This window comes from Prorops nasuta, unplaced genomic scaffold (genome assembly GCF_024137725.1).
Source record: "Prorops nasuta isolate Cenicafe-Biocafe unplaced genomic scaffold, Cenicafe_Pnas_1.2 PNAS00021, whole genome shotgun sequence".
Classification (NCBI taxonomy): domain Eukaryota; kingdom Metazoa; phylum Arthropoda; class Insecta; order Hymenoptera; family Bethylidae; genus Prorops; species Prorops nasuta.
In genome coordinates this window covers 1823774-1848711 of record NW_027116818.1, presented here as the reverse complement: position 1 = coordinate 1848711, position 24938 = coordinate 1823774, and the positions used below count along the sequence as shown (strand labels likewise).

At 36.5% G+C, this 24938-nt stretch overlaps 5 protein-coding genes across 9 annotated transcripts; 3 read left to right on the top strand and 2 right to left on the bottom strand.

The window, feature by feature from the left end:
- Positions 1-60: 60 nt before the first annotated feature.
- LOC136781046 (tetratricopeptide repeat protein 36) lies at positions 61-1518 on the bottom strand. Its single transcript, XM_066739717.1, has 3 exons — positions 1283-1518; positions 1024-1212; positions 61-902 (listed from the first exon to the last, which is right to left on the bottom strand). The coding sequence occupies exons 1-3, from the start codon at positions 1386-1388 to the stop codon at positions 652-654; spliced, it is 546 nt and encodes a 181-aa protein (XP_066595814.1). The 5' UTR covers positions 1389-1518; the 3' UTR covers positions 61-651.
- Positions 1519-2102: 584 nt separating this feature from the next.
- LOC136780908 (uncharacterized) lies at positions 2103-11000 on the top strand. 5 transcript variants are annotated; one of them, XR_010823846.1, is made up of 10 exons: positions 2103-2313; positions 3426-3590; positions 4002-4577; positions 4990-5848; positions 7241-7474; positions 7543-7694; positions 8016-8410; positions 8765-8842; positions 10488-10718; positions 10799-11000. XR_010823846.1 is itself a non-coding variant. In XM_066739498.1 (10 exons), exons 5-10 carry the CDS (start codon positions 5075-5077, stop codon positions 10628-10630), a joined length of 1776 nt encoding a protein of 591 aa, XP_066595595.1. In that variant the 5' UTR covers positions 2103-2313; positions 3426-3590; positions 4002-4577; positions 4844-4910; positions 4990-5074; the 3' UTR covers positions 10631-11000. The 5 variants fall into 5 exon arrangements, 4 of the variants coding, with proteins under 4 accessions (XP_066595595.1, XP_066595597.1, XP_066595596.1 ...); XM_066739498.1 differs by adding an exon at positions 4844-4910 and having other exon boundaries at positions 10488-11000; XM_066739500.1 differs by having other exon boundaries at positions 4002-4149; positions 10488-11000.
- A 218-nt stretch (positions 11001-11218) lies between these two features.
- LOC136780917 (inositol polyphosphate 5-phosphatase K-like) lies at positions 11219-13741 on the top strand. The gene is made up of 6 exons (XM_066739512.1): positions 11219-11568; positions 11676-11786; positions 11871-11948; positions 12152-12299; positions 12370-13117; positions 13201-13741. The coding sequence occupies exons 1-6, from the start codon at positions 11555-11557 to the stop codon at positions 13374-13376; spliced, it is 1275 nt and encodes a 424-aa protein (XP_066595609.1). The 5' UTR covers positions 11219-11554; the 3' UTR covers positions 13377-13741.
- Positions 13742-14124: 383 nt separating this feature from the next.
- LOC136780967 (uncharacterized) lies at positions 14125-16029 on the top strand. The gene is made up of 2 exons (XM_066739587.1): positions 14125-14961; positions 15042-16029. The coding sequence occupies exon 2, from the start codon at positions 15116-15118 to the stop codon at positions 15839-15841; it is 726 nt and encodes a 241-aa protein (XP_066595684.1). The 5' UTR covers positions 14125-14961; positions 15042-15115; the 3' UTR covers positions 15842-16029.
- Positions 16030-16994: 965 nt separating this feature from the next.
- Positions 16995-22226, bottom strand: LOC136780864 (G-protein coupled receptor Mth2-like). The gene is made up of 7 exons (XM_066739426.1): positions 21544-22226; positions 20117-20704; positions 19204-19436; positions 18965-19131; positions 18651-18884; positions 18303-18584; positions 16995-18179 (listed from the first exon to the last, which is right to left on the bottom strand). The coding sequence occupies exons 2-7, from the start codon at positions 20219-20221 to the stop codon at positions 17689-17691; spliced, it is 1512 nt and encodes a 503-aa protein (XP_066595523.1). The 5' UTR covers positions 20222-20704; positions 21544-22226; the 3' UTR covers positions 16995-17688.
- Positions 22227-24938: the final 2712 nt, after the last annotated feature.

The following is a 24938-nucleotide window of genomic DNA, read 5'->3' as shown; positions in this document are numbered from 1 at the left end:
CCTATCCGAAATTATCTAAATATGTAACAAAGAATATATAAATATCTTCTTCATAAAATGTAAGTTAAAAAGAGCTGAACAATATTTTATTGAAGTTCAAGGTGTTAAACATATGTCAATTAAATATCCATCCATTATTTTAAAAGCAGAATCCTCTCATACATTTTTAAAATTAAACATATATGTGGCAATACGTGCATCCACGAGAATTTTTATTGAACACGTACGATGTCCTACGGTTTCGTGATATTTGTGATCGTTTTTCAGATTTTTCGGTCACTTATCATTATACATACATGTTTTTTGTAATTAATCTAGTAAATTAATTAATAACCGTAACATTTACTTTAATAAGAGTAAAAAATAATTTACATAAGCTATATCATATTTTTCTCTCTACTAGTCTCTACCCATATATTTTAAATTACTTTTTCAATTTTTTGGCAATCTTCATTACCACAATAGCCAAAATTTATGTTGTACCTTTAATCGATGTAACAGATATTTATATTATCGACTTTTGCTTTACATTGTTTATGAAGAAAAATTCCCTGAAGATGGAGTTAAGTGAAATTAATTTCTTTGTTAAAAATAAAATGTCATTCTGAATAAGATAAGAGCTAATCAAATCAGAAATTTATGGAAATTGGATTAACTGCTATTGGATTTTAAGGTTATTTCTTTCAACATGGCATTACACATGGCAGCGTAAGGATTGAGAGAGACAAGTTGGGATCGAGCAAAGGTCGAGCCTCCTTTTGCCGCCAATTTAAAGTCGTCCTTGGCTTTTTCTTCTTGATTCATGTTGAGATAAAGCAGGCCTCTTTGACAAAGTGCTTGGATTCCTGCTTTACCTTTGCCTTCACTCAACTTCACAGCCATGTTTAAATCCTCTAAAGCTTCTAAAAATATTCAATATTTTGATGTGTGATTGTGGGATAAATACATGTATAGTATTAGTAATGGTAATAAATACATAGTTTGTAAAATTAACGGAAGGAGAAGGAACAGTTAAAAGAATACCTTCGTTTTTACCGAACAATCGGAACGCTTGCGCCCGGTCGTTTAAAATGGAGGGAGAGTTTGGCGCCTTTTTATGGGCTTTTTCAAAAAGTTCAACAGATTCTTCCAAATTCTTTGCTTCAGCACTGGCTATGGCTTTTTTCAAAAGCTCCAAAACTTCTGGTTCCAAATTGTCGGTATTTTCATCCTCTATTTAATAATAGTTTAGTTGGTTACTAATTTCTAAGACCCCGATAATGTAATCTTTTTTTTAACATACTAGGTTCTTGCTCAATCTCGCTGGAAAAACTGCTTAATCCCAGAGGTTCCAAGGGATCGAAAATCATATTTAGCACAGCTCTATCACGTTCACTCAGCTGTTCCATGATTGTAACTGAGAGTAATCCTGTTTCTCCAAAGCAGAAAACTGGGGAAACTCGTTTTTGTTTGCCGACTCCTTGATGTGTGGTACTTAATCAAATTACGTCACGAGAACCTCAAGAATGTTATAGAACAGGTTTTTAAATCCAGTAAAGATTCAAGTTCACCGCTGTAAATTGATTAAGTTCCATTATACTTAAAAGATATTATTTTTTAGATTTATATTATAGTGTTTTTTTATCGTAAATTGTCAAGGCAGATATTGTAAGTCGAGAAACCTAGCATAATTTCTAGAAAAACAATAAAAGTTCTCCAGGTGGAGAAAATAAGAATTTACCGTGGAGAAAAAGAAAAAGAGAAGGTGGAACGGGAATACAATTCTTGGGAACGTATTCTATATTTAAGAAAATTTTGGTCCGGAAATATAATATCACACGGTCTGTGGATAACAATCTAGAAAGTTAACAAACACTTTTTTTTGGCAAAATTTATATCTTGTTTTCAGGTAGGGTAATTTCGCGATTTCCTGAAAAAAAAAAGAAACACTTTTCTTATTGCTTAGCCGAGCGAAGGCAATGAGAAAAACTTGACTGTTCAGTGCTCATAATTCATCGACGAGCCCGGCGAGCTCCAATAAATATTCCCCATTCCTCCCCCTCCACTCCAAAGCCTGAAGTTACTCAAGAAGCGCAAACGCGTTTTACGCCGAACTTCGGGGGGCTTCTCCACACCGTTCACGTTCGCGCGGTCCACACGAAGAATGAAAATAGAGCTGAAAGACATCAGGGGGCTTTTGGAACGCATAAATCCCTGTGCAACGGCGCTGAACGATTAATGATGTAAATTAATATAAAATGGTTGAAGGAAGAACATTGCAAGAATCACTATAACCTCAAAAAATTGGCACTGCAAGTAAAAGAAACCATAGAAGTAAGTAATGGCTGTCAACTGTTGATTAATAATGAGAAAGAATGAATTGCTGATAGGAATGGAACTTTATGAAGCAAATTGATTTTGAAAAAGTGTTGGTTACTTGTTTGGTAAGCTTTTACGACCTTTAACATACAGTGGTAGTTCGAAAATCGCGAAACTGACAAATATGTACAATTGTCGACACTTCGTCATGTTAAAAGTCCTCTAGATAAAATCGTGGGAAAGCTTGCGCGTTTAATAGTATGCTGCATAGGTCGATTTACGTTATTTACATGTAAAAAAAAATTACTGACACATCGTTAATTAGTGCCGCAAGGGAGGTAGTAGTAACGGGTTGATTATTAGCCGTTAGAAATGATCATATATCGAAGATAACTTTGAAGAAAGAATTTTTCGTGATTCGAGAGACAAGTGTTCGCGTATTTAGTTGCGGTTATTTGCTCTGGGCCCAAAACAAAGGGAAGAAACATGAAGGACGATTTGCGGTTGTGGTTAGGATGAGAGTAGAGTTTCGAAGAAGAAACACGTGGTACTGAGGTGCGGACATGTTTCGATTCGTCTTCCATTGTCATCTTGAATTTTCAGTTGAAAGTACAAACCTCGAAAATTTGATAATGCATTTAGGTAGTTTTCCCATCGCACATTTTTCAACCTTCGTAATTGCTATCTCCTCACTGACTGGAATATAACCAGAATGTAAATAGAGAAAAAAAGCACTGATCCTTTTTGTACTTTTTTCTGGTTGTCAGTGGATACTTGACTTTATTTAGCTTTAGTTCATCGAAACCGGTTGCCACCGAACTCTCTCGGGCGTCTTAAAAGTTTCGTGGACCGGAACTCGTTTTACTCCGACTAACTTGAACTTTGAAGAGAAATATTCGTGAACCTACAGTAGCTCTAGTAACTCATGTTTTTCGGTGAAAACGACAGAGGACTCAAGATTTCGGGTATAATATTTTATTAGAGGGGTGCACTGTGTTATGAAAAGTCATAGGTTATAAGGTTGTAATGCGAATATAGCTTTGACTTTGACGGAGAAAGTGACCGGGCGTGGTCGAGCGTGTAATCTAAAAAATTTGACCAACTCATGTTACAACGTTCCATTCCAGATACATCATCCTGTAATGTCCAAACCCTACTGTGCTGAATTCGATTCGATACAATGCATTCCAGTTGAATACAAGAAGGATTGTCCGAGAGAAATGTTTAATTTGTGAACTGAGAGAGGAGAGACTGGAGAAATTGGGAAAGAATTATCCGCATTGGTCAGGAGGGTTCGTTGGCCGAGATGCGCGAGACTGGGGCCAAGAAAAGGAAGAATTGCATTGGGCAAATGGCGAAATAGCCTCGAGAGGCTAAGGCAGCCACGAGCAATGATCTGTGACGCGTGTGCGAACGCCCACGCAGTCCGATTCCGGCTCCAAGCGTTTTTCTTCCCCCTCCCAAGCTCCTCGTGGCTGAGGGGCCATTGTTGGGACTTTTTCCAAGTTCCTCCACGGCGGATATGTAAATAAGGCGCTCGAGCCGGTCCTTAAGTCTTAGCTTCGCCACATTTTTCCATTTATTTCTCTTCATCCTCCCTCAAGGCTTCTCGTAAACCTTACTTACCCCAGATACTCTTCTATCATTTCTTAATATTTATAGAATTTAGTTGTATCTCTTACTTTTGTCCTCTTATGTTTTAGAACCCTTGGGCTCTTCAAAAATGTCGATCGGTCCTTCGGAATGCTGGGTCTATCGAGAGGGAAAGGAGGTGGTGGGGAGTAGTTTGATGGAAGGGGAAAAAGTGAGTTTAGTGGGGAGAAGAAGAAAAGAGGAGCTTGAAGAAGAGAGGTAAAAGCAATAATTTCGAGAAGGAAATTATGAAACAGAGGGAAATGCAAGAAAACATTGTCACTAGTGGAAGAAACGAATAAGACGGAGGAGAGAGATTTTGGGCGGTCTGTCATCTACTACTGAGTTTCTTCTTTAAGATAACGTAACGTAACGTAACCTGTAACGGGCACGAGATTGTAAGCTTGGCCAGCCTTCAGCGAGGCGAGGATTCCTCGGCCGGCTCGGAATCGGATCGGTTCAGTAAGTGCGCGACTGTCTCAACGTGCGTTTCGACGAGTTTATCTCTCGATTGAAACTTTAGCTCCATGCACACCGGTGCAAATAATATCCCTACGTGTCTATCCCCGAAAACAAATAAAGAAAACAAACATATTGAATCTCGATTTTACTAAAATGTGTCACGAACGAAATCTTTTTTGAGCAAGGTAATTCTTTTATTCCTTCTACAAATCGGTGAAGAAGAAAACACGCGAGAGCAGACTGTGCTGAAATGTATACACAGTTTGAAGAGGACTAGCGCGCTTCTGAGAAAAGGCGTTGCGCCCACCGAGTTTGTTTATTTGCCTGGGCGATGCGTTGAATAGTCGAGTTTCTGCCAATGGTGCTATTCGTGCTCTCGTTTGGTTTCTTTTTCTTCCATCAAATCGTATCGCGCCACAGTCTACTTAACGGCTGACCCTCTTCGTTGCAGAATCGTTAGAGCGATCTGGTGATGCTTATAAAATTATGAGAACAGAAATGATGGTGTTAATTTTCTCGTTGCGTAATTTGTGAAATATTATCAATGATCTGTGTTATTTTTTTGTTAATTTTAACAATAAATCGTGATTGGCTTAGGTGGTGCTGAAGGAAATTTGAGGACCACCAAGAAAGAATGGGAGGTGCTGTAGAGAAGCTCTTCAGGTGATACAGAGTGGGAAAGATGCGGCTGAGCCCGATTATCCTGTCGTGTGCTGCAGCCACGTGGCTAGGTCCGACGATCTCAGCATCGACTCTAACGACTCCAGGATTTCAGCTACTCTTCAACTACACCTCGACCATTCCGGAACTCGAGCAACCTCGTGAAAATCGACGATCGTCCAATGTTGAAATTGATTCGTTACCAAGGCCGTTCCGATCCTATGACGTTGAGGGAATGGAAATCTCTTCAAGGTCACCGGAAGTGGTGTCAAAGCCTCCCTCGGAGAGACAAAGAGGGCGAGGAACGTTTATGAAAGCAAAGGAACGCTCAACTTTGAGGAAAAATCCTGTAGTAACCTTGAATTCGACTGCAGTGCCTGGAGACCTTTCGACCTTGGCATTGGAGTCGGATTTCGAGGTTCGACCAACAACCAAATTTGGAAAGAAATTGGACTTATCATCGGAGGCCCATTCCTTGGAGATGGCTCTGAGGTCACGGCTGTCGAGGTACGGAAAGACGCAGGACTTTGAGTTGTCAACAGAGTTTTTCTTAGTGCCAGGAGGCGCCGAGCGAAATCTGGCAAGCGTTGCCAGCGTTGTCAACGCCCCGGTGCCGAATCGAACCGTCTCGATTCTACGCGCACCTCCGAAGAAGATCCAAGATACTCCTAAGGATGTCGAGGGCTTTAGGACCAGATCTCTTCTTAGACAACGACCTTGGGCTCTACCTCTGGCAGCCCTCAGTGCAGCTGCAATGCTTTTAATGGCTGCTTTTGAGATTTTTGTATTGCTCAAGGTATAGGCACACTTATATAGTAATCGCTATTCATGCAGAAAAGCTTAGTTTTTAAATTAGAATCTTGGAGCTTTTCGATATTAAAGTACTACATAATCAAAAAACTATAGTTATTCGACAAAAAATAATATACTAAAAGAGATTACCCTCCTTTACGCGAATAAACGAGTACAGTATAGTATATCTATTACCAAAAGTCTCGGGCCATTACCATCAGTGATATAGTAGAACTGCTAAAGCTTTGGAAACTTTTGATGTTTTGTAAAAAAATTAGAATTGTATAGTGTCTCATCTATACATGACTTCCGGTTCAGATGACTGGTCTTGAAAAGGAATTCTTGCCGAGTATTGGTCGTGTAGGATATTTTTAAGTTAGTTTATTTATTATATAGAGAGTAGGCAGTTGAGTTGTTTGACTATTTATTCGACATCTAATTTGCCTACACCATAAGTTTTCCATAACGTTTCGCCTAATCCGCCTAAGTGGCTGGCTTAAAATTACTTGGAGATTTTTCTCTCTCTTTAATGGACTTATGATTTACGTTTCAAGCCAATACCGTGACTATTACGGCAACAGTTCTTCCACGACTTTTATGACACACAAAGAATGGTCTCCCCGCCATTTTGCTAAATGCCCTTCGCCATTTTACCAATTCCCTTAGACTCGAGCCATCAAATTTCTGCGAATTCTGCGATTTCTTTATCGATAAATTTAAGCTGATTTCACAGTATAATCATTTCTCTGTTATAAATCAACTACAATTGAACATTATCATGCAAATTCGTTATTCTAATTGGTGAAATTAACGCGTGTTTCATGTACGCTTAATTAATACAATCAACTTTTATGAATATGATAAGCGTTGCACAGTTAGAAATCATTGTTTAGTTACGAGGACGTTGAATATAATTTAGAAAATGTATAGGTCGTTTCACTGAGATTAGGGACAGAAAAAAAGGAGAAAAAAATTAATAAACCGAACAATCGGGTAGGAATGAGCTCTCCAGTGGTTTCTGCTCGAGTGATGAAAAGGGAGGAGGGGAGCCTCGGGGTTGAGACTGTTGAGAGGCGTAAAACGTATATAATTGGCCTTTCTCGCGAGACTCCTTACTCGATGGGGTGTGACGTGGAACGACACGGTGAAACTCGCATGCAAACTAGACCCGAGTCCAGCTAAATTCTCAATTTGATTATTGGAGCTTGTCGACCCTCGCAAAAGAGGAAACCCTATTAGTGACCCTCCTCCACCTATTCTAACATTAAGGAAACTTTGTTTGCGCTTTCTGACCTCTAATTTAATTGCATTTCGAAACCTTTCTTCATTCAGTTATACCTCATCTTCTCCATACACTATCGGTTTTTTTTTTATTTACTCTTATGCTTCTCCACAGGCAAGAGCAGCGGCACCGAATAGGAGACATTTATTCCTAGGCCAGGCATTGTTGTTAGGATTGTTTTTGCTGGCAGGTTTATCAGCCGCTGCATCTCTCAGTCAGAATCTACTTTCCTGCGCGGCCTTCAGGTTGGTCGGTCTCCCAGCTGCTCTGGTTTACGCGGCTCTTCTAGTTAAGTGCGTCTTCCTACTTTCCCTCAACAGTGGAGTTTATCTTCCCGCCCCTTATCAGGTAAATTATCACACCAGTATCATCAAACTCTTTTATTCTCAAAATACACCAATTACTTATTTTCCCAGGCACTTGTTTTGGTATTCGCTGTACTGGTCCAAGTAGTCATTGTTGGACAATGGTTTTACGGGGAACCACCTGCTGTTATAACAAGCCAAAACCTAATACCAAACTCCCCAGAATGCAAAGTCTCTCTGGGTCAGATTATGGCATCATTGGGGTAATTACAGTTTCTACAATCACACTGTGCTGTGTTAAGATCAGAAGCCTTGTCTGCAATTTTTTATATTTTCAACTTTTTACACTCATATTTTCATCTTTATTCCAACTACGTACTCGTTAAATTCCGACGTTGAATCTAGTTGTTTTCAATAATCTATATCACATTAAAATTTGTATTAAATCCTTTATGAACATGTATTTTAATTTGTAAATGTTTAATTATTTCAAAATATCATAAATGTCATTTACGCTTTCTATTTTTAATACGGTAGTATGTAGTTGTTAAAATTTTGTATTCTTACTGGTGAATTGTCGATAGGTATCCAGGGGTGTTGCTGTTAGCAGTGGGGTTTTTGGCAGTACGAGCGAGAGGCGTTCGTGACAACAACAGGGAGTCGATTTTTATAGGGCTGGCAGTGGGAGTTTCCCTCGTAATTTGGGTATCCAGTGGAATAGGTTCATTAGCTGCGCAAAACGATAGAGAAGCCTGGTTGGCTTATGGACTCCTAGCCACGTCCATTTTTGTTTTCTTAACAATGTTTCTACCCAAAGGCAGACAATTGGCAGCCTTGGGCCGCGAGACTTCCGGTCACGATGTGGCAGATCGCGATGATACTCTCAGCTCACTTCCTGCCAGCGGATATTCGCCATCTTTCTTCCACTTTAAACCTACGGAGGCATCCTTGAAAAGGAAACTCCACTATCACAGTACTGGTAAACTGTTAATAACTATTCTTGCTTTTTTTACTTTTAAGCAATTGAAGCCACTGGGAAAAAGCTAGCTATTAAAGATATCAGGAAAAATATTCAGATTGATTTCTCCGTTTTTTCTACTGAATTTCTCCGACCAATAATACACGCAGGCGCTATTATATGGTTACGGCTGGCTCGTCAAGGCCATTTCTTGCAACAGTATCGTTTAAACGAGACAGATTGCCACTTTGTCTACTTAATTATCGTCGAAGAAATAATGACTAACACTCTCATACTTAAGTAACAATAGTAAAATTAACATTGATTAATTCAGTCAAGTTTATCGACCATACTAACGATGATAAATGTTTTCAGATCGCGTGGCTCTCGTCTCATCTGGAATTCCTGGATGTAATGCTTGCAGACATGGTGGAAGTCCAATGTATTCCGATGGTAAGTGCCTATTATAGTGCTCAAAAGGCACGATGAAAATCAACGTTATACTCTGGCACAATACGAAATTTGAAGAATTCCAAAGCAGCCATGTGAAAACAGGTTCAAGTTCACTCTCACTGTTAGTTTCGATGCTAAATTCATTTATTTGAGGACTTTCACTCATGTACAGATTCCAAAACACGTTAATCTGACGTCTAGTTGCAACAAGGGAGCAGTAATATTTTTACTTTCTAATTATGAACGATTAGAATATTAATCTGCATGATACACAACATGTAATTTCTTTATCCAGAGGTCGACAGCAAAGCTAGTTTTCCAGTTTTCAACCAAACGTAGTTAAGCTAGCGTGAGTTAAATGGTATAGTACCTGTAACCGAAACTATTTGTTAACTTAAGTTTAACAAGTTAAACCTCGGGTAAAGAGTTTGATTGAAACGACCTTGGAGAAGGGAAAATCTTGACTCTCTTCAGCTGCATCATTGTATTGATAAAACAAGTTGAAATAAGACAAGCATATGTTTTCTTATATTTTATTTCTCTTTGTGGTAATAAATTCGAACTATGTGATTTACAATCGTGCCTTGAAAATTGTTTACGTATTTTACTCGGTTGAGTGTCGAATTAAGTGAGAAGCCACGTGCATATATATAAAAAAGCGAGAAGAAAATAACACGTGTTTTAAACAGGCAACTTCACCCTGGAATGGCTTTCTTTACCGTAATGTCCATTATTCCAGGCAGATTGTGGATTACACTGGAAATTACGAGCCAAAGGTCACTAGCCTACCATTTTTATATGCCTCTCTCTCTTCCTTTCTTTCCTGGCCGTCACATTAGCTGCACACGCATACTAATTGCACATTCGAGATGCTTTTTCGAAGTTACTCACCCAATCGCTTAATTTAAAACCAGAGAGCTCTGTTAAACGGGAATAAAAAACTGTTCTAATCGATAAGAATGAGAATACAGCGATGCAAGGATAAGAAGGGAAAATGTAGGGAGAAGAAGGGAAACCGCTATAAATATAGTATTAACAGTAAGAATATAACGGTATTGGCGTTGAGATCCTTGGCTAATAAAATTTTATACCACTGGGCGACCGGTTTTGTAAAGGGGAATGAGCCTCTTATTAACGCTTCTCGGCTCCTCCTTTAATGAAACGAAGTGGCCTTCGAATAACTTCAACGTATTATCAGTGATAAAGTAATCTATAGGGACGAGTTGGTTTTTCTTCTCAATGTAGACAATGAGAGATCTGAGAAAAGTAGGGTACGCAGCTGTTGCGAGGATTACCTATTTGTCCTTACGAGAAGAAGCGATATAAACAAAACTAGTAATATGGGGGGGGGGGGGGGGTGAAGAAGAGAAAGTTCTTTGTAATGATTCTTCTTAAGTAGTTCTCCATTTAATGTCACGATACTATTTTATACTCGTGATTCTCCCCTTGTTTATGCCCGGGGAAAGCCTCATTTCCGTATTACGGTAACCTTGATTTCATCTAAGTATCCCCAAGTTCACTCGCCATGTACAGTGAAATATTCCATTGCATTCGCTTCTTAAAACATTCTCAATAACGATTAAAAACATATTTACCTTTTATTATCATCTGAAATTAACCTCAAATTTTGTATTTTTTTTTTTAGATATCCATGGTCCAATGGAAACTTTCGTATTGCCACCTGGTATGTATCTTAGACCAGAGGACACTGGGAATTTGTACACAACGCTATCGGCAAATCCCAACGTTTTCTTTCAAAGAGCAGCTCATCCTGGATTAATGTACTGACTGAGGAGTTCAACGAACTTCAAGCAACTTTTTTTTCAACAAATAATTGCAAAAGCTTCCTTGTGACCAGGATCAGTTAAATTCTACTGTACAAAAACTAATTTTAAGTTCTTAGAAACTACATAAATCCCTTGTAAATAATTTACTATTGCTTTATTCTTTTTATAGATATACATGAATTTTCATTAAAAAGTAATCGCGCTTTTATACGAATGATTGTATGATCAATTTATGGAATATAGTATTGTTAATCAAGGAATTCCGTGAACATACTTCATGTCCTACCAAGAAAATTACAATCGGTTTTTAATGTAGTAAATATATAAAAAGTTATATATGTCCAAGTAATTGTAAATTATAGTTATTAAAATGGTCTCGTTATTAAAGAATTCATGACAGCATATTATTTTTCGATACCGTTCTTAATTTATCTTGAATGTGAAATTATGTAATTGGTAGCTTAAAATAGATATTGCTAGAAAAAGGAGGGAATGGTCAAGGAGAGGAAACTACAGTAATTTCCTAATGTTTAATTGAGTCTAATGACGTCACTGGTACCTTTCACTGGCCTCATCTTCCGTCTCCGTCTTTCCTAAACAGCTGTCAAGATGGCGTCGAAGAGCAACATGAAGTAGTTTTTCGCTGAGATAATTCTGGTTTATCTCGTGACAGTATAGGAATAGGTTGACAAGTGTTATACGACGTTTAACAAAACGTGGAAACTCACGTATAGATCGTTTGCTGTGTTTAAGTGTATGACTCAACTGGCTCAAACCTAACCTATCCTTATCCAAAAGAACAGGTACTTTGCATCGTCACGGACATCGCTACGTTTTAAAATGACCAAAAGCGTCTTCAGATTACACAAAGTTTAAGTCGATTTTACTCGAAACTTTCACAAAGTGAAAAGAAACACCTTACAGAATGGATCTGTTCAGGTAACTCCTTTTATTTTTTCTTCACTCCTAATTTTTTTTGCTAGGACTTAGTTCTGTCAATGATACATTTATTATTTTTGGTGTTTTAATATTGTTTTTTATTTTAGGATTTATTTCATTACCTGGAATGTTGCCACTAAGGGGCCATGCCAGGATGTTCGACAGCTATTAGATCTCAATAATGCAAACCAGTCCTTACCTGATATGTATTTTATTGGGTAAAGTTAAAATTTAATTCTATTTTGATTCTAATAGTTTTGACTGAATATTTTATTATAATATTCTATCTTTATTTTATTTAGACTTCAGGAGGTTAAAGCTCAACCTCAGAATATCATAATGGATATATTTTTTGAGGATCCTTGGACAAAGTCATTTAGGTCAGTTATCTAGAATGGTAATAATATAGATTATCTGATATGATACAGAAGATTTAAAAAGTATGTAAAATGTTCAGATTAAATGCTGAAATGCAATTTGGTTATGTTCAAAGATGCTTTTCATATGTCATAAAATATTTCCTGGTATAGGGATAGACATCAGTTAATTCTGTTAAGCCGCTTAAATGCCCAAATATTTTCAGAGAAGCCCTCAAAGAGTATGATTACGTAAAAGTACGTACTCAGCGATTACAAGGATTGGTTCTGAATATGTTTTGTCTGAGGAAACATATTACTCATCTCAGATCAATAGAAGCTCAGTATACAAAAACTGGGTTTGGAGGGCTATGGGTAAGATTCAATCTAATTGAAATAAATTAAAAATTACAAAATAAAAAATGTGTTCTTTTTTTAATTTTAGGGTAATAAAGGGGCAGTTAGCATAAGATTTAATATATATGGAGTAAATATATGTGTGATGAATACTCATTTGACTGCTCATGAGAATATGCTAGCTGACAGAATTTCAGATTACAATACTATTTTAAAATCACATTCATTCAGTGTTCCTGAAACTTCTAGTATTTTTTACCATGATTATATATTTTGGATAGGTGACTTAAACTTCCGATTGAATGGTGATGACTTATCAGCAAGTGAAATAGATCAGCTTGTACATGAGAATAAGTTAGATGAACTTTTATTGAGGGACCAATTGAAATTGGTGATGTCTAGTGGTGAAGCTTTTGCAGAGCTTCAAGAAAACTCTGTTACCTTTGCACCAACTTATAAGTTTGAGTTCTGTACTCAGCAATACGATCTTAAACGTAAACCATCCTGGACTGATAGAATTCTGTACAAAGTTAATGAAGACGTTTATGATGATATTAAGTTAAAAGCTGAACAGCTAAGATACAAAAGCTTTCCTTCCTACATACAATCTGACCACAAACCTGTTATTGGTGAATTTAAAATAAAAATTAGGCCATATGTGAAGGATCATGGCGTGGTATTCCAACCTTTAACTACATGGTATCTAGATGAGGAAAATTCTGTGTCGTATACTTTACTTGGAGACTTTAAACCAGCAAGTGGTGATTGGATAGGGGTTTTCCATCATGAATTTTCCAGCCTGGATGAATATTTAGTCTATGAGTATGTAGAAAGGGGTAAGTTTTTTTTTACAGCTACCTTCAACTTTTTATTGGTTACAAACTTATTTATGATTAAAAAATTATAATAAATAAAACAGGGAAAACATTGAATGATCAGGAGGAGCAAAGTTCAATCCAAGACAGAATATTCTTTGGTGAAACAGCTCTCAGTGCTCCAGGAATGTATTGTCTGGTATATGTAACACAAAGAGGAGATCTCATAGGAATTTTGGGTGTGAGCCCACAGTTTCCTGGAGACAGAAGGCCTACTTGATTAAACTTTTCTAAATAGATCATATTCCAGCTTCTTCTAGTTCCTGTTGTATCTTCACGTTTGATGCTTTTGGCAAAAAGTAAAACAGCTGGTTGATAATGTCTACATCAGAATATAGGCTTATTATTTTACTTTTGGTACCTGGTCTTTATTTCCAAAGACTATTCTTTGGAAGTCACACGCTTATGTACTTAACTCTTGTTGGTTCACGAGCGTCTTTACTGTTTTGTTACTTTATTCATTTTAAATAAAAGCCTCGTGCAAATTTACGGGGTTATATTTTATTTTTATAGATCATCGAACAAATTTTAATATATAAATTGGTATTTGAAATGGAAGTTAAGAATAAAATGTTATATTTTATTTTTGAAACTTGGCTTAATCATTTTCATCTTCGAATAAAAAAATCCGCCTGCAAATCGATAAAGTTTAAAATCTTAATACTGTTTTATCCAAAAGAGAGTAAACGGTTAAAATTAAATATTATCGAAACAAATATTTGATAATTTCAAGGGTAAGTAATAAGTATAATACTTGGTAGCAATTCAAATATTAAAACATCAAATTATTTGAATTCAAATGTTGAGAAGTTTCAAAGAATTGAGGGTAAATTGGTAAATGATTATTTGGTAAGAAGAAAGTACGATTTGTTTATTATATGAATTGTTTTGTCTAGAGGTCTAAATGTATAAACTCAACCTTCTATTTTCTACAAAGAAATTGGATTAGAGCACCAGGTTGGTAGGAGCAGTGATCTTAGATTTTTTATTTTAGCAGCCAACGCTCAAATTCACGTATCCTACATAGATGTGTGTCATTAGTGCCTGCCTGTATCCTGTATGTGCCCTCTTCTATTTCACTCATTTGCTACTAAAATGCAAAATTTGAGATTGCTGCCTAAGACCAGCTAGATCAACTAGGGCTACGGATACAATCTACGTAGGATATGTGAATGTGCATTGGCTATTAAAGTGCAAAATCTGAGATCGTTGCCTCTGCATCTATCTCTGCCTAGAAGAAGATACACACGCATTACAAGTGGCGACTAAGGTCTCATTCAGCAGATTTAGCTTCAGCAGATTTAGCAACATTTTATCTATTATCGAAATATGCATTGTATATAAATGGTCTTTTTAAACTGGCAAGTCATATTGAGTATATTTGGTAGTAGCTACGGAACTGCTATATCTGCTGAACGTAACAAAATGCGTACACCATTGACAGCATATGTACTGTAAAATATTTTGATTATGTCCTGTTTACTATTTGGACCCGATTTGCGCACTCGCCCTGCCCCATGGTTTTCAATGTTTCCATTACTTTCACTGACTCAGTTTGCCTTAACTTGGTTCGAATCAAAGTCAAATTCAACTCAGCCAACGTTTATTGCACTAAGATTGCTAAATATTTTATTGAAGATTCTAGTTTTTGGTGTTTTATTCTTTTCTTTCGGTTACAAAAAGAAGTGGACGAGACATTATTAAAAAATTTTAATAACTAATAGTTGGTTCTCAGTTAATATGGCAAAAAAAGGAAAGGAGGAACTTAATATAACTGACCCTACGATCTCCGCGGAAGAAACAAGGTGTCTGTCTTATAAATCGATGTCGTTGGACGAATATCAACAATTAATATCTGATATGTATGATTTGTCAAATAATATAGATGAGGAGTTCTTGTTGTCATTTGCCTCTATATTTGAATATGAGGGATTTAAACCCCGAAAACTTGTATTAAGAATGAAGAAGTTGTGGGAGTGGCACTCCGAAGAAATCGTGAGGAATCCAAACAAATTGAAAACAATTTCTATGAAGGATAATAACATTTACACTTCAAATGAGAGTTTTGAATCCGATATTCAAATAATTTGCAAGGCCTTTTTAATAGGAAAGCGATTTTATAATGACAATGGTATGAGAAGCATCATGAACATGATGATAAATAAATACTCGATTGACACTAAAAGAAGGCCTCCAGGAACAACAGTGGATAATCGTACAATTACTATTCCTAGAATAGCATCAGCTTTTCCAGTAGTAACTGTAGACCTGGGCTATAAGGGCCATGGGATAGTAAGGGTTGATTCAAAAGATCTGATTGGTGTTGAGTGGCCAAGGGCATTTTTAACTCCAAATATAGCCTCAATTATTCCCAAAGATTTAAACGATAAACCTCTGGCACAGTTACTTATGCTGTCAGTTGAGGCTCATGCACTTAATCCTAGAATTAAAACTAGTAAAAAGCCTATTAATTTAACATACCTTTACCAGTGTCTTATGAACTCCTATAAGTCTGATATTGTGGATAAAGATGTTCAACTGAAAAAATGCAAAGAGTGGGGCATAATTGATGCCAATAACCAATTGATTCCAGAAATTAGGGATTCTAAACAAGCCTGTATCAGTATGATTAGAGCAAGAAAGTCTGGAGATCCAGCGCTTGAAAAAATTATACAGGATCTATAAACTTACAGAGAGCAAGCTGATTTTCAACCACAATATGAAAAGTAACTTTTTCTTTTAACTATTAATGACTAGTATTTTGGTTTATGTAAGAATTTTTAAGTAATCTCACAAGCTATTTTGTATTGTAACAGTGATTATTTTTAAATGGGACATATGAATGAATATAATGTGATTGCCATTAAAAGATTTGAAATGGAAGTCAAATAAATTTTTTAATATTATTTTTGAAATTCTGTTTTAATTATTTCCACTCTTGTTTTACAAGACTGATAAATCAGTGAAAATAGATGCAATATAATTTAATTCAAGATTTGCTATCATCAACCTTACAAAACTTCAAAGAACACAATAAATTATATGCTCTTATAAATATGTATATAAATTCATGGAAATATCACTAAACATGAGAGAATAAATAATTTACAGTAAATATTAATAATAATCGATAGGAACAACAATAACAACGATTTAATGATTAGCTGCGACGAGGAAATAAAATTAAATTAATAATGAATATAATATCACAATACTATATTACCTACAAATTTAATAATTAATTATCATTAAGTATAATCATAAAAAATATTTATAGCTTTTCATAAATTATTATCGTTAATTATCACCTTGAAATAAATTCGTTGGGCTTTGATTTGCAGCAGTTATGCTGGAAGCATTATTGCCAGTATGAGAAAAAATGTATTTATATAATGATCGAGTCTTAAATGTACTGAGAATAATTAACATAGATTAAAGACTTGGAGGAAAAGTGGCCATTAATTGTATGCAGCACCATTTATCCATATTAACGCTTCTGGCCTTCGAAATGTCAGACTTTAGACAGGTCGGCTTTTGGAAGAAAATGAAAATTGATCTCTCGTTATTTTAGGCGAAACCTTTTCCAAAAATTATACAGCTTCAAACTGAAATTTTCATTAGTCTTTAAAAAGAATACGACGACTTCGTTTTACGCAATCCATGAAGAATCGTTAGAAATACCACGTTCTAAATATTTTCAGCTTTGTTCTTAACACGTTGAATGCAGGCTATTTTACATAGGGATTGAATGAGGCAACAAGATGAACTTTTTATCCTTCTATACGTAGTATTTAAATATATTATATAAGAAATAAGTTAGGGGGTTTAATCACACACACATGTTTAATAAATTTATTTAACGGAGGTCTCTGAAGCCCCCGTAACGTTCAACGTATTAAAATAAGACGTATATAAATAAATGTATAGAGCGTTCTCGATTTAAATATTAGGTGTAGCCTGTTAGAACAAGATGTCAAAGATTATTCAAGGCTTTCAATCCTTTACACGGTCGCCATTTATCGCGGTGTAAATATACAGTGCCTATATCCCAAGTGTAAAGAGATAAAAAGATATGTTCTTCAGGTACGTTTCTCAAAGAGTCTTTAGACAATGATTTAGTTGATCTATCAACAGGCGTATGGAATGCTGTGGACACAGCGCATTTACATTGTATTATATAATATAAACTATTTATTAATTCCGATTTATTTTTCAATAAATATCAACGACAAGCGCTAATACTTGTAAATGATTGCCACGAATTGTACTGGCTGCAACGTTGCATCAGTGTCTGAGATGCTTAGGAGTTCCAAGCTGTCAGTAATTTCCCTTTCAGAGCCAAAGAACAACAACGGATCTCGTGTATATACATGTGATACTAGATTATTTATTGGTTCAAATTGGCTGTAAAAGAGTAATTACTGGTAGCTTTGATGAGGAAATACCATATACCTATTGACAGATTAACTGCACCTGTCGCGTCATTATCCAAGGCTAAAAGACTGATAACGGTACCGCTAAGCACGATTTCTTCAGGCAATAATGATTTGTCTAGTTGAATCCGTGACATCACCATTTAGGGGTAAGAGACTGACGTCCATACTGCCGAGTCCAGGTTCAGCAACATGGATGCCACGAAACTGCTGAATCTGTTGCCAAATGAAGTCTCTTGGTGGCTTTCTGAGTACAAAGAGGCCAAAAACCAAAACTCCTTGAAGGGCGTTCACAAGGTCAAATGCAGACCAGTCCAGAGGATCCCCACCAGCCCACCAAGATATGAGTTCCATGGACCAATTAAGACCCATCAAAAAGAACAAAACCAAACATACTAAAAATGTTCTCTTCAATCTCCTAAAAATTCTCTGATCTTCCCTATCTGATTCCTGATATCTTGCCAAACGTCGCAATGCTAATTCTTGTTGGTACTTCGTTATCTTGATTGCTGTCATAGTAAACAGAATCATATTGCACAACAATAATAAACCAACTGGCACATAGAAATAAGGCATTGCTTCTTCGTCCGCTAAAATTAAACAGTTTCATAATTTAATGTAAATTCAATGCAGGGTGTAGAGCGAATGAATTGATTGGCGAGTGAAAGTACAATATCGAAATCAATTCAGATAACAGTATTTACATAACTTACATTTGAACCAGCATCTTTCACTTCCAAAATTTGGCTTGACATACGTCATGGGTATAGTTGGACTGAGGTCCATGATCATTGATATAATGACTAGTAAAGCTGAGGGACCCCAGGCCCATATGGAGTAGTAACAGAATAGTTTTCCTGGATCTATTCTCCTGTAAGTTCTACTGGATCGTTCATCGTGGCTCAAAACGTGGTTACGAACCGATAGCCAGGTCTCAACGCACATCACATTCAACCAAAAAAAACACGTGACGAATGAGAATTGGATGATAAATGCTAAAAGTAAATGGATATTATTTCTTCGATTTTATCGTTTCTTGAAAAATAATCATTGATACTTACCTATGCAAATGCAAAATTGATCAGACAATTTATCACTGGCAAGTTGAACTATTGCCAAAGTAGTAAAAGCTACTGCTAGACAGGCACAATAATAGCAAAGAGCTTTTCCATGAACGTCTCTTAGTTTAGGAGTGATGCAGTAAGCTGCTATAGTTAAAATTAAAAATGGCACTGATATCAGGAGTCCACAAGCATACAGGGTAATCCTGGAATCGGCTACTGCGACTCCAACATCTAAAAATGTATTTCACAGAGTTAACTATATATTTAGAAATTTATCTTACAACGACAGAAAAACATTTTAATGCACTTACCTTTAGGGAAGCAAACTAATGCTCTTAAGCCTAAATCTGGGATTATTTCCATACAATAATCCACTCCTGGTGTGAGCATCAATGGAGCATGATGAGGTGCAAATATGGATCCATTTAGCAATAAATAATATTCATCATCACTGGAATCTTCTGGAGAAAGCATGTACCTGATTGTTTTATTTCAAGTTAGTAGTAGAAAACAAGGAAAAATCATTTGTTTCTTTCTTTTTTTAAGTTACCTTTTGTTATTGCAAGGATCCCCAATGATAGCCACGAATATATGCTTCTCATCCCCAGGTGTCAAGACTCCAGTTTTGTTGAAGTCACTGAAGAGAGGTGAGAAGGCTGTTGTCGAATTACTCTCCAAGCAAATAGTGCCTGTTGCTCCCTTAACCAGTACTTCATTCAATGAACAACATTTTGCAACTAGAGGAAGATTCTTGTACTGGTCGGGTACTACTGTTTCATTTTGCTGTAAAAATAAATATTAATTATTTCTTGTTTTCTTTCTCATTATTATTTTTTTACTTCTAACATCGTAATCTTCTACTTGTGTCCCTGCCTTTTTCAATTAATTTTAGAAATCTATTTAAAGTAATCAAGTTTCACCAGGGCTTCATGGAGAGACCTGGAGACTATCGTGTTATCTGGATAGTTTCAACGAAAAAGCGAGTGCCGCGAGAATCGATAGCAACTTAAAGTTCTATAAATATACCGAGGACGCTGGACGTACATACGTTTCACTGTAAAATCGAATTCGCGTTGCAGGGGTCTCCACCCTTAAACCGTACCTTGAGCCCAGCCCCCTTTGCGACTACTTTTTATCGTCCTTAATCAGAAGATTTGACCGCGATAGAAGTACCCATAATTTTTTAGTGTCAAATAATTTTCTAATAATAATACACTAGTTTTAACATTCCTGATAAGATTAAACCGATCAATACAATAGATTTATTATTTTCATTTCAATAAGTGGAGAATGTCTCGATTAATATAAAGATTTTCCAGTTATTGAGTACCGCAAAACAGAGATGGAGAAAATTAAAAAAAAAACAAACGAGCAAAAATTACGTTGTAGACTTAACGAGGCAAATCAATTAACGCTATCTCGACAGATAGCGCTGGAAATAATGTTCAAGTGGCTTTACACACCATTGGAATTTCATGTACGATTGGCGATCCATTATCCAAGGCAGCAAGATGGCTGCTGGATAGATGAAGGATGAGATAAAAACTTATCAGCCGCGCGTTTAACATTTTTTTCTTCGAGGAAAAAATCGGCAGAAGGAATGATTGTCCAAGGAAAATGAGGTTGTTGCTTCTCGTTGTTTTACTTCTGCTCGTCACGCGCCGAAATTTCGTTGTTTTGGTCGACTAATCGGTCGATGGTTACCGGAAGTGGCCTTCTTCTTTTCTTCATGAATCATTGCCATTTCTTTGTCCCAACTTCCGTTGGAAGAATGGAAAAATGCAGAGGTTGCTTGAAGAATAAATTTCAGAAAAGAATTGCAATAAGTTCTCTTCAAGATTTTCCAATTTTTCTTGCAAATCCAGGTGAAATCTTTCTTCCTCTCTAAGTTTGTTTCAGGTTGTGCACCTATTTGCCCTACACGAATTTTAACTTCCGGTGGAAGGATGATGAGTGCAGTCGTTGAATGAGTGGTCAGAATCGAGAAAGGCACTGTCCAATCACTTTGGAATTTCTCTTAATTTGTTCCTCCAATTTGACCAAGGCTCGTACTGAAAAAGTGAACAAAATCTATTAAAATGAATGAAATCATTGGACTCATCAAAACTGGATGAGTCGATAATATGGGAATGGAGGCATCATGGAGAAAAAATGTGGCATATATATATATAGAGACGTAAGATAGGAGTGGGGAGATAAAAGGTGAAAATAAGATAAAATGGAAAAATTTGATAATGATTTGGTGATTAGGAATGATTTTAAGTTGGTTGTATTTTTTGTTACTTTTGGAAAAATTTTCTTGATCTTGTTCGTTCTATTAGAAGAATCCTTTCAACATTGTTAGCGTTCTCGAAGTATAGTTAATGGGCACAAGGGAGGGGAAATTACCGCTATTTTATCAATGAAATCATCGCACGCGCATCGTCAAAATCATTAAAAGTCAAAATTTCCAAACCTGATTGATGGTCCGTCTTCAGAAACAGGCTCGCAAAGGAAAAAACGTTTATAATAGTAAGAAAATAATGAAAAAACGATCTACTGTGCAAACTTTTTACATTATTTAAATTAACAATAAAAAACTTAATTTTAATATAAGCATTATTAATTAATTGAATAAGTGAATGAAATTGGACTCTTGATAAGCTCGTGAAAAAATCAGTATTACACTCAGTGATAGAGAGAAAGATGAAGATAATTATTTTGGTAATTTGGAATAATGAATAAAGAAATAGCGGTTCCAATACCTGGAAAAACAATTAGCTGAGTAAACAATTGATCGAATACAGTTGAAGAGGAGACTCGCAAATAGGAATTGAATTTCTTTAAATGCGCCTCTAGAGTTAAGTAGACAGTAGGCAAACAAACCATTATGCAACAAAAGGAATATTACCATTCATAGGAAACTCGCTTTTTAGAATTCCAGCGAACCTTCGCCGAAAAAAGCACAATAACAGCAGCAGCAGCAACAGCAGTTTAGCACGGCAGAGTGTACGCGAGTCTAACTGGAAATTCCGGTAAACAATAAAAATTTCCTGCGAGGCTCGGCAGCGAATTTCAGGTTTAGCCGGAATCTAGTCGTAAATCACTTTTTTACCAGTCGTTTGGGATTTACGAGGAAAAGAGGTGGCGAGGATAAACATAGAAGGGACTATCGAGAAGGTTTGAGTTATTGGAAGATTGAAGCTGAGAAGAGTTTGGTGTAGAATGCGTTGATCACGTTCGTACTTTTGTCTTAAACTGCGGGTGTACAAGAAGAGGAACTGAAGTTAAGCAGGGGGAGAAGGTTTATCTTATTTGACGCAGGAAGAGCGCGCGGCGAATTCAGGCGTCAATCGCACAGCTAATCGGCAGGAATGCGTTGGATTAGAGAAACGAGAGGGAATCGTCAATGAAGGAAGGAGGAGCGAAATTAACGACACCGGTCGGGATGAAGAAAAATGACCGGCAAGTGACTGCGAATAGTGTCACGTGTCACGCGTTGTACGTCGATCGGCGTCGCTCGGAGCGTCGACTCAGACTGAGAGCTCTGCGCGCCGGATGCGAAACTTTATTATCGCCGGCCAATTCCTAACTAATCCTAACCAATCCTCGTCCGTCCCGGCTAACTGCTACATCCAAGTATCCAACTTCGGAATTTCTACTCTCTCCTGACCCGCGATCCCCCTTCCTTCCTTCCTTCTTTTCCCCCCAAAACTACCCTCGCGCCATCTTCCACTTCTTTTTTAAATTATTCCAGCCGTTTTTTCACCTTTCCCCTATATTTTCCACAAGTTTTTAATCTTACTCTTATTTCATTTCTTTCTTAATAAGTGGAATCGTAAGTGGTATATACGTGATATTAAAATGATTTGCTAATTTTTCTTGTATATCATTATTATACCTTTATTTACATTTACATATATAGCTTACTTTTATAACTTGGTAAAAGACTCTACCGAGCCTCGGTGACATTTGGTTAAGTGCGCGTGGAGCTGGTGCTTGATTTATTGAATTTTAGTGTCTGCCTCAATGGCGTAATAACGCAAGATTGTCAACTGAAAAAATAGCGGCTCGTTGCTTAAGCTAAAATGCGCCGGATAGAGAAATTCTGAGAAAAGTGAGTGTTCAGGGATCGATTTTGGAAAATACATCGTGCGTAATCCGGCGATGATCTAGATTTTGAAATGGATTGTAAACTAAGGTAGGGCCGGACGTGCACGGAAGAAAAGAGTGGATTTCTATTTTCATTTTGTTGTTTCAAGTCGATCGAATATCCACCATACTTCTGGTATTAGAGTACTTTAAAAATAAAAAAGTTGTAACAGTATAGTGTAAACAGTGAAAACATGAATCGACAGTGTTTTACTAAAAATCGAACGGGAAGGAAGTGATTCAATTTCTGATATTCGATTTTATCGAGTTATAATGGTGATTTATTTACTGTGAAAATATTTTTCTATTACATAAATGTAATCAATAGTGGGAAGGAACGCCACGATCACGAGAAACGATTATCAGAGCTGATAAAATTTACGTTCAATGACGTTGCGCTGTGCTATATACCATATACATGCATATATAAAGTCTCTGCGGATACAAGAAAAACAGCATACGAGATACACAGATCCAGTTTACACCTTAAAACCGGATTCGCTTTACTTGCGATTTCCTCGTCAAATTTTTTGCATCTTCAACGGGGTGCGCTATTTTTAATTTTCCTTTGCGCATCCGTGACATCACGGTTAGATTTCATGACGTTTTTCAACGACGTCAAGATTTCAGACGAGTCTGGCTGCGTCCACGTCTAGCATCTTGTTGATTATACTCTAACCGCACACATGACTAAAAAGTTGACTTTTTAGTCGTGTGTGCTGTTCCATCTTCTTTGGATGGTCGTATAATGGTGTGACGTCTGTGAAACTCGCTATACCCTTTCATTTTAGCTGAGTGCTAATTTGATCTGTCGAGCATTCAAATTTATGACGGCTCTTGCAGTCTCTCACCTCGAAGATACGGTTTACGGAATTAGCGATTAATTCTCGATGATATTGATATTATTTAGTATTGATCGATTCATTGGAATGGCACAAATTGGTTATACAATTACCTAATAAATCCCCTTCAACTAGGAACGTTTTCATTTGATTTTAACAGATGATGAAAATCTAATATGGCCGACGATTTGTCAAAGGTTTCTCCGGATAACGGATAATATTGATTCGAATCTATCTGAAATAATAAATAAAATCTTAGTCATCGACTATGGATTCCAACCAACACTACAAATCGTAAATTTAAACTCGATCGTTTACTCTGAACTATTTCCTCGGTCAAAGGAACTCTAGGCTCCGACGCCATCTTGGATTTTATACTTTTAGAACAAGAAACAAATTTTTAAAATTCTGTTCTGCAAGATTAGGAAGTGAGAAGGAGGATAAGTCGGGTTACGTTTAATTATAGAATTGGTATAAACATTATCTGGCGTAATGAATGTCAATGATGACGCTTCTTAGCGAAAATCCAATGACGTGATCATCAAGCGTGGGTTAAGCAAACGATCTGGGATTTGTAGCACAGACGCGAGATTAACGACGTTTTTAAGCAAGATATACGTGACTTTCCCCAGTCAGAAGCGGAGACTTCCTTTGATTTAATGTATTGAAACTGAAAAAGAGTATTCTAAATGCCGAAGAGACTGATTCATTTTTCTCGAAAAATTATAATCTATATACCTTACAATGCAATATTCAATCATGGCAAAATTCTTCAATCTTCATGCCCTTTTAATTCAGTCAATAATGAAATCTGATCGTAAAGTTATGATGTATAGCTAACTATAAATATATTTTTATATTATAACTTAATATTTTCTTTATTGAATAATTTGAGCCGTGTGATTACATATATATATTATTTAAGGTGTGCACCCTCTGGTAAAAAGCGTCGAAAGTATATCACTCCCAGCTGTTGGTAAGGCAGGTAAAATTACCTTTCCTAGCGAACATAGCAATTGTAGATAATTGACATTATTATCAATTTTCCAGAATGATTTCCCTATTCCTTTTAACAATAAATACAGTGTATCGAACTAAAATTCTCTTCTGGAACATTCGTACTTCCGGTGAATGACATTGAACATAACCTTGTTCAGTTTCAACTTTCAAATATCTTCAAATCATTGCCAAGAGATGTATATATGAAAACAATATGGTCAAAGGCCAATCGTTACCCGTATATTCCAGTATAACCAGAACATACCTAGAAACAATAATATATAAGACAATATACAAAACACGTTAATTTATT

Bases quoted from the DNA above. Each gene is read 5' to 3' on its own strand.
- LOC136781046 (XM_066739717.1), bottom strand. From the start codon at position 1,388: ATGGAACAGCTGAGTGAACGTGATAGAGCTGTGCTAAATATGATTTTC. The intron at 1,213-1,282 runs GTATGTTAAAAA...ATTATTAAATAG, and splicing joins CGAGATTGAGCAAGAACCTA to AGGATGAAAATACCGACAAT. The intron at 903-1,023 runs GTATTCTTTTAA...GAATATTTTTAG, and splicing joins ATTGTTCGGTAAAAACGAAG to AAGCTTTAGAGGATTTAAAC.
- LOC136780908 (XM_066739500.1), top strand. From the start codon at position 5,075: ATGCGGCTGAGCCCGATTATCCTGTCGTGTGCTGCAGCCACGTGGCTA. The intron at 7,475-7,542 runs GTAAATTATCAC...TTATTTTCCCAG, and splicing joins ATCTTCCCGCCCCTTATCAG to GCACTTGTTTTGGTATTCGC. The intron at 8,843-10,487 runs GTAAGTGCCTAT...TTTTTTTTTTAG, and splicing joins AAGTCCAATGTATTCCGATG to ATATCCATGGTCCAATGGAA.
- LOC136780917 (XM_066739512.1), top strand. The intron at 11,787-11,870 runs GTAAAGTTAAAA...TATTTTATTTAG, and splicing joins CCTGATATGTATTTTATTGG to ACTTCAGGAGGTTAAAGCTC. The intron at 11,949-12,151 runs GTCAGTTATCTA...AAATATTTTCAG, and splicing joins CCTTGGACAAAGTCATTTAG to AGAAGCCCTCAAAGAGTATG.
- LOC136780967 (XM_066739587.1), top strand. From the start codon at position 15,116: ATGAAGAAGTTGTGGGAGTGGCACTCCGAAGAAATCGTGAGGAATCCA.
- LOC136780864 (XM_066739426.1), bottom strand. From the start codon at position 20,221: ATGTTAAACGCGCGGCTGATAAGTTTTTATCTCATCCTTCATCTATCC. The intron at 19,132-19,203 runs GTAACTTAAAAA...TAAAACAATCAG, and splicing joins GATCCTTGCAATAACAAAAG to GTACATGCTTTCTCCAGAAG. The intron at 18,585-18,650 runs GTAAGTATCAAT...ATTTACTTTTAG, and splicing joins TCAATTTTGCATTTGCATAG to CATTTATCATCCAATTCTCA.